Consider the following 8,278-nt stretch of genomic DNA (forward strand, 5'->3'; position numbering starts at 1 on the left):
CTACGGCCATTGTAGACGACCCTTTGGTCCATATTCTGAATCCTCTTTTATCGATAAAAGTGCCTCTAAAAGTGGCTTATAGCCAATCAGAAGGCTAAGCCACTTTTAGAAGCACTTTTATCGATAAAAGAAGATTCAGAATATGGACCTTTATGAATACCAGCCAATGAAGGCCAATGACGCATTCACTCCTTGGTAGAAAAGCAGAAGCCAATGAGAACTTGCGTTGGTAATCACATCTTCTATTTTTTGCAATTTCTACTTCCAATATACCGCTTAAGCGTCGTCTACAATGAGATTTTAAGGCGTAAGACTTAAGAAATTGACCAATCACAATCAAGTATTAAGAGAATACTCAACTGTGATTGGTCAATTTCTTAAGTCTTACGCCTTAAAATCTCATTGTAGACGACGCATTACACGCTGCTTATTATCAGCGCGAGTTGTGATTGGCTTTTCGCTTTTCTGCCAAGGTGTGAATGCGCCCTTAGGACCATTCTAGGGCTACGTTCCAAAATGTAAGTAACCGAGGAAATTTTACTCGAATGGCCGTTCCGAAACTCTTTTAAGCCTTTCTGATTGGTTCAAATCGGCCATCGAGTAAAATTTCCTTCGATTACTTACGTTTTGGAACGTAACCTAGAATACTGAATAATTGAAAATGGTCCATATTCTGAATCCTCTTTTATCGATAAAAGTGCCTCTAAAAGTGGCTTACAGCCAATCAGAAGGCTTATAAGCCACTTTTAAAGGCACTTTTATCAATAAAAGAGGATTCAGAATATGAACCAATGTCCCGTTGCCAGTTGCCGAACCATTGCGATCCAATTAGCGTCAAGCTAGCTCGACGTTGATTGGATCGCAATTGGTTTGCAATTGGCGACGAGACAGATTTGCAACTTATTTTGGAATGGCCCTTGAGCTCAATGGCATGAATGCGCCTTTATGTATAGTGATCTTTTTCGTCCCAATGTAGAGAAAAAGGATAACCTCTGAACTAGTGCAGCCCAGAGCGCCAGTTCAGCTATAAAGAACAGACCTCAGTTTTCTGCTAGCGTTTGTATTACTGCGCATGCGTGAAATTTGCACCTCCGATGGCTCCAATTCCCAACTCTGCTGACATCAGGATTGGTATTAGGACGCATGCGCAGTACCGCCTTACGTGGCATCGGCAGCGATTGGGATTGCGTTGACGTACGTTTCTCGTAACGTTTTCGTGTATAAACATTTTCGGTGATATCAAGTTTTGTTATGTTTCAAATACATTTTACGATATAACGTAAGTATATTATATAATTTATGATTATTAAAAACTTTCTGTTGCTATTTCGTATGTATATATTATGTTTATTTAAAACATCGCACACATACGTTTTTATTATTTCTAGTATTTCATGTCTTTCGATGCATATTTTTTATTTTATTTAAACAAAAAACTTGAATTACACGAATATATGTTATCCACGTTATACTAGATTTTTTTTTTTTTTTTTTTTCGTATAGGTTATCTCTTTTTTCGAAAAACACGCATTTTCTATAACTGTTCGGTATATTTTATTCATATTCATCGTATGTACGTTCACTTGCGCGAATTTCTGTATGTCTTTATTGTGATTAGTGATCGTAATAATAAAGTCCATCTATATGCATGTTGGAAAATACTCAATCTTTGTTTCTATATTACTTTTATATATATGTAAAATGAATAATCTGTGTGTAATAATCTTAGCACGCTCTGAATATACTTTTAGTTTGCAATTGTAATAAATTTTGTTGTAACAGATGCAGCATATTCAGGAAATAGGCAGGCAGCATCCGTACGCTGCACCTGTGCCTCCAATGAATAGTCAGCAAAATTTTTCAAGACCGCCGATTGTAGGACAACAAAATTTGACAGATTCTCAAATGCATTCTCCTCCTCAATCTCTCTTATCGCCTATGCAATCTATGAATCATTCCCAAATAACAAATCCTCCAACGACAGGTGCTCCTAGCTCGCAATTGTCTTCACCTTTACCAATGGGTCCTCATGGACATGGACAATCTTCTGCAGATTATCAAACTCAAATGGCCAATCCCCCGCCAAATGCTAGCTTATCTCAATCCGGAATAGGGCTATATAATTCCGTACCGCCATCGCAAGCTGTAGCGAGCCTGACAAGTTCCATAAATCCGACAGGCTTATCACAATTTGAATCAAGACAATTTGCTCCTCCTCTATCAACAATGGGACAATTTGTAGCGAGTCCTCCAGGCACTAGCCTTCCCCAAGTTCGACAAAAGCAATACCTACAAACTGCACCTCCAATACTAGGCCAGACTGTAACAAATCCTGCAGGACCAGGTGTACCACAGTCTGGACAAAGACAATATAGCTCCACTGCACCTCCATTACCAGGACAGACTTTATCTAGTCCTTTAACAATGAATCGTGCATCATCTAATACTACTTCGAATTATCAACAGCCAACGTACCAACAACCAGGATATCATAATCACATGGTACAACTATGATTAAAAGTTATTCTATCTTGAGATTAAATCAGATTATTGACTATATAGAAAGAAAAATGCAACACATGTTCTTTCTTGCAGGAAATGTATAATAATCAGAGAAGTCCTTATCAAAGTGGAGTACCTAATCCTGCGGGATATCAGTCAGGATTGCAACCTCAGCAAGCTAGACGACTCGATCCAGAACAAATGCCGAGCCCGGTACGAATTTAGAAATGTTGCCAATTCAATTTATTTTCCGATATTATTGCCGAATTATTATCCCAATATAAATACATTTGTTGCATGTAGATTCAGGTAATGCAGGATGATCAAAATATGAGAGGTGGAGTGTTTATAACGAATCAGAGAGGTCTGGTACCACCTTTGGTAACGACCAAATTTGTCACTCAGGATCAAGGAAATGCATCCCCTAGATACATAAGATCCACTATGTATACTGTCCCTACTACTGCTGATATTATAAAACAGGTATGTGTGTGTGTGTGTGTGTGTGTGTGTGTATATATATATTGTAATTTGTCAATAAAGCTTTTGTAGATTAGATATTTTATTTGACATTAAGACACAACCACATTTTTTACAGACCAATGTTCCTTTCGGACTAGTGATAAGTCCAATGGCTCGTATCGTTCAAGGAGAGTGTGAACCGCCAATTGTGGATATGGGTGAAATGGGACCTGTACGTTGTGTGCGCTGTAAAGCGTACATGTGCCCATTTATGCAATTTATCGATGCCGGCCGAAGATTTCAATGTATATTCTGCAAAGCCACTACAGAAGGTAATAATTGGCTATTGATGAATTTTTCTATAAGAATTTGCAAAGATCTTTGCACTAATTATTTATATCTCTATGTTCTTTTTATGTGCTTAGTTCCAAACGAATATTTTCAACATTTGGATCATACAGGTCAACGCTTGGATCGTTATGAAAGACCAGAATTAATGTTGGGTACATTTGAATATATAGCTACAAAGGATTATTGCAGGGTAATATAGCGTATTATTAATACTGATTATATAATAAGCATTAATAGGATTTATTCATTTGTGCATAATTTGATAAAATAATTTATTTGATAAAATTGCTTTTAAGATTTTCTTTTTAAATAGAATAATTTGTAAACATGTTATATCCTAGAATTCTTTTTTCCTCAAAATGATGAAGTAAAGAATTGGGATTATTTAATCTGTTTGAATATACTATATTAACTTTATGTATATATTAATCTCTGCATGTTCTTCTCTTCACACAGGACAATGTTTTTCCAAAATCACCAGCCATTGTGTTCATAATTGATGTTTCATATAATACAGTTAAATCTGGTTTAATAAGTTTGCTATGTGCAAAAATGAAATCCATAATTAAAAATCTACCTATTGATGCTGGAAAAACCAAAAGTAATATGAAAGTTGGTTTTATAACATATAATAATACTGTACATTTCTATAACATCAATCCTTGTCTCGCTCAACCGCAAATGATGGTTGTTGGAGATATTCAAGATGTATTTATGCCGCTTTTGGATGGATTTTTATGCGACGTCGAGGAGAGCGAAACAGTTATTGACAGTCTTATGACACAGATTCCACAAATGTTTGCAGACACTCGAGAAACAGAAACAATTCTAGCTCCTGCCATACAAGCTGGATTAGAAGCGTTAAAGGTATTTGTATAATTTATACAAAAGGGTAGAAAAGAGATCTATGATAAATATATATGAAATTTTTTATTTTTTATTAAGGATATTTTATAGTAAATCAATTGAGTGTAAAAGAGTTCTTATTGTTATAATTGCTTATAATTTTAGGCATCCGAACGTTCTGGTAAATTATTAATATTCCATTCGTCTTTACCAATTGCCGAAGCGCCTGGAAAATTGAAAAATCGGGATGATCGTAAAGTACTTGGTACAGATAAAGAGAAAACAGTGTTAGGTATGTATACAATATATGTGATATTTAGTATTTGCAATATACTAATATAATCTACACTAGTCAAAAACAAAAATAGGGAACACTTTTTGAACCTTAAAAATTGGACTATTTTCAAATCGTGGAAACTTGTCGAAAAATCATGGTAGACAAAAAATTAAAAAAACATTTTAAAGGTTGAAGTTTCAACTTTAACGAGCAGTTAATGGTTTTTAAACATTTTTTTATCTTCCTTATTCTGCGCTTTAAAAAAGAACACACTGTTTAGTTCCTTAAAATTATGTATTCTTAACACGTCGCAACTTGATAAAAAAAAATTTTCTCGAGAAATTCAACTAAAATTCCATATGCGTGTATGTGCGTGTGTGCGTGTGCGTGTGTGTTGTAGGTATGTATGTATGTATGTATATTATTATAAATATCGTTTTTACTTGTTAAATAAATAATTTTATTTTTTTACAGTACCACAAAACAACGTCTATAATAATTTGGCTCAAGAATGTGTCGGTGCAGGTTGCAGTGTGGATTTATTTGTCTTCAACAATTCGTATGTGGATATAGCAACGATTGGGCAAATTTGTCGTCTCACTGGAGGGGAGATTTATAAATATACTTACTTTCAGGTAAGCACTATTGTGCTGCTTGAAAATATATGTAAGAAATAATTAAATTAAATTAAATTCTAAGTGTGCATATTTACTTATATTTATATAAAATTATATTGAAGAATATAGATTTTACATTTGTTTTCTTTCTATTACAGGCTGATATTGATGGTGAAAGATTAATTTCGGATGTTATTAATAATATTAGTCGACCGATCGCTTTCGATGCTGTTATGCGGGTACGTACATCTACAGGTGTTAGAGCGACCGACTTCTATGGACATTATTTTATGTCAAATACAACTGATATGGAATTAGCCAGCATAGATTGCGACAAGGTAATTAATTACAATATTACATTATAATTAATATTATAATTATAGAATTATAATATTAAATTTTTTTTACTTGGGAATATTATTAAAAAACAAAGAGTCATTTATCAATGTGCTTATAAATTTATTTTATTAAATTAACTTGATTTGGAATTTGCAAGGCTGTTGGAATAGAAGTTAAACATGACGACAAACTAACAGATGATGAAGGTGTATACATTCAAGTAGCTTTGCTATATACTTCATGTGGTGGTACAAGAAGATTAAGAATTATAAACTTGAGTCTCAAAACTTCATCGCAAATGGTTGAATTATATCGCGCGTGTGATTTAGACGCCATTATAAATTACTTTTCCAAACAAAGTAAGATATATTTTTGATATAACACAATAAGAAAAATAATACTTTGTTTAAAATAATATTATACGTATATAATTATTGTACTTAGATGTATTTAAATTACTGGAATCCACTCCAAAAACGGTAAAAGATAATTTGATTGCGAGATGCGCAAATATGTTGGCTATATATCGAAAGCACTGTGCGACACCATCTAGTGCTGGGCAATTAATATTACCGGAATGTATGAAATTACTCCCACTTTACATAAATTGTTTATTGAAAAGCGACGCTTTGTCAGGAGGTAAATACATACACGCACATAGAGACATTTAACTAATGTAAATATAAGGTAAAGTTTATATGTGTGTGTGTAAAGATATATACATATATAAACTTTACCTTGTAATTACAAATGTGTATATATATATATATATATATTTTTTTTTTTTAGGCGCTGATATGACCATCGACGATCGATCTTATGTCATGCAAACGGTTGCAACCATGCCTATTTCTATATCTATTGCATACACTTATCCTAGATTATTTCCATTGCATGACATTGATCCTCAAGACACGGAATTACCACCAATGTTACGTTGCTCAATTGACAAATTTGCAGATGATGGCGCGTATCTACTTGGTAATATCACAAAATTACTTTTCTATCATATGTAACTCGGAAATATTGTTGGAATTATTTTAATTAGCAATAATTGTTACATATTATTCTTTAATAAATATGAAAAATAGTTAATATCAATATATTACTTTATAAATTTTGTGTGATTTGTCTCATTTTTAGAAAATACTATCCATATGTTTTTATGGTTGGGTATGGCGCTTTCTTCTCAATGGGTACAGAGCGTCTTTGGTGTGCCTTCGGTGGTTCAAGTTGATACAGATCGCGTTGCATTGCCAATATTAGACACTCCTTTAAATAATAGAATCACAAATATTATCAATCGAATACATGCTGAAAGGCATCGCTATATGAAAGTAAGCTATTTAATGTAATGCATGAAAACAGATTGCGCTAAAATATAATATAATCTGCCGTTTTTTATTTATAGTTAACAATAGTGAGGCAACGTGAAAAACTAGAAATGGTGTTGCGACATTTTTTAGTCGAAGATAGAGGAAATGATGGAAGCCCTAGCTATGTCGATTTCCTATGCCACATGCACAAAGAAATAAGGACACTTCTTAGTCAATAAATAATTTTTTAAATAATTAGTTACCTTGTATTTGAATTCCAGCTCGTTTGCAACAATGATTTGTTATCACACTTGTCTTAAAAGGAATTCAGTCAAGGTTTTATATTTAATCATTGTACTTTTATTCACGCATCAGCTCGAGTATTGGAAAAACTAACACACACATACATATACATACATTATATATGTGTATAATATATATGTGTATATGTGTGTGTATATATATATATATGGGTGTGTTTGTATGTGTACACACACACACACACACACACACACACACATATATATATATATAGATATATACGTATGTGTACATATACATATATATAGTGTATATATGGAGTAGGCTGAAAGAAGGAAGATTCGAAAGCATACGAATCTATTCTTCAATAAATGTAGAAATGCCTTCTCCTAGAGGGAAAGTGAAATTATATGGAATAATTATGCTTTATAAGGAAAACTATATATTTCAGTAAATTTTAACTACGATATTGTAAATCTTTATTTATACATTTGTATCTTTGCGTACCTAAACAATTGATAAAAGATGAGTTATCATAACAGCATCTTTGATATCATTTCCTGATATATAATTAAGTTTTCATTTAAATTTAAAACATAAAAAGAAAATGATTTGAAACTTTGCGACACATGCACTTATATGATACCCATTTTGGACTTGCTCTAAACAAACATGTAAATCTGTTTGGTAGGCAGATTTAAAAAAAAGAGGAAAAACTATTAATCATTCCGATAAATATCAATACGTAAGAATAATCATGCTTGCATCTCTCACAAACAATCTTACAACAAACATATGAGTAATTATAAACGTGAAAAAGATTGTGTATTATTACTTTATATAATAATTAAAATCATTAATGTTATTATCTTATTAAGTTAATAAAGTCTATTAAATCATATACTCTTTCTAACATGTCAATTGATGTTTGTCTTAATTTAGTTACAAATACACGCAAAAATGCGCACGCATATAACTAAATCCAGTATATATTAAGCTAAATTTTTTCGTAAATATTCATGCTAAATGAATACATAAAGCAGGTGAAGTAAATTTTTTTTTATTATATTGTAATATTTTTTTAAAATTTGAATTAGATGACGAAAAAAATGAAAATAATTTACAATAGTTAAATTTGCCAATGTGATATAGAGAGAGGAAAAGCATTTAACTCGAAAGATTGATTACTATTTATATTTGTATCGCAATAGCTTTGTTTCTCTCTATCTAATTATTATTACAAGACGTGCTACACATAATATAGCATATCACTCGTGAAAGTATACGTATCAATCAATCATTTGATT

General features: G+C 32.3%; 1 protein-coding gene across 1 annotated transcript; it reads left to right on the forward strand.

Annotated features, from left to right (window-relative positions):
* The first annotated feature begins 1,126 nt into the window (after positions 1–1,126).
* On the forward strand, positions 1,127–7,872 carry Sec24cd (COPII coat complex component secretory 24CD). The gene is made up of 15 exons (XM_083079744.1): positions 1,127–1,279; positions 1,783–2,502; positions 2,596–2,715; positions 2,806–2,985; positions 3,101–3,296; positions 3,390–3,505; positions 3,772–4,182; positions 4,327–4,453; positions 4,913–5,073; positions 5,214–5,393; positions 5,552–5,753; positions 5,839–6,033; positions 6,184–6,375; positions 6,538–6,731; positions 6,806–7,872. The coding sequence occupies exons 2-15, from the start codon at positions 1,783–1,785 to the stop codon at positions 6,947–6,949; spliced, it is 3,138 nt and encodes a 1,045-aa protein (XP_082935870.1). The 5' UTR covers positions 1,127–1,279; the 3' UTR covers positions 6,950–7,872.
* The last annotated feature ends 406 nt before the right edge of the window (positions 7,873–8,278 follow it).

The sequence above is a fragment of the Camponotus vicinus genome, unplaced genomic scaffold (assembly GCF_025532165.1).
Source record: "Camponotus vicinus isolate PSW18456_S1 unplaced genomic scaffold, iyCamVici1.0 SCAF_10, whole genome shotgun sequence".
Lineage (NCBI taxonomy): Eukaryota > Metazoa > Arthropoda > Insecta > Hymenoptera > Formicidae > Camponotus > Camponotus vicinus.

Excerpts from the sequence above, each read along its gene's own strand:
- Sec24cd (XM_083079744.1), top strand. The coding sequence starts at position 1,783 with ATGCAGCATATTCAGGAAATAGGCAGGCAGCATCCGTACGCTGCACCT. Across the intron at positions 2,716-2,805 it reads CAGAACAAATGCCGAGCCCG|ATTCAGGTAATGCAGGATGA; the intron begins GTACGAATTTAG and ends TGTTGCATGTAG. Across the intron at positions 3,506-3,771 it reads CTACAAAGGATTATTGCAGG|GACAATGTTTTTCCAAAATC; the intron begins GTAATATAGCGT and ends CTCTTCACACAG.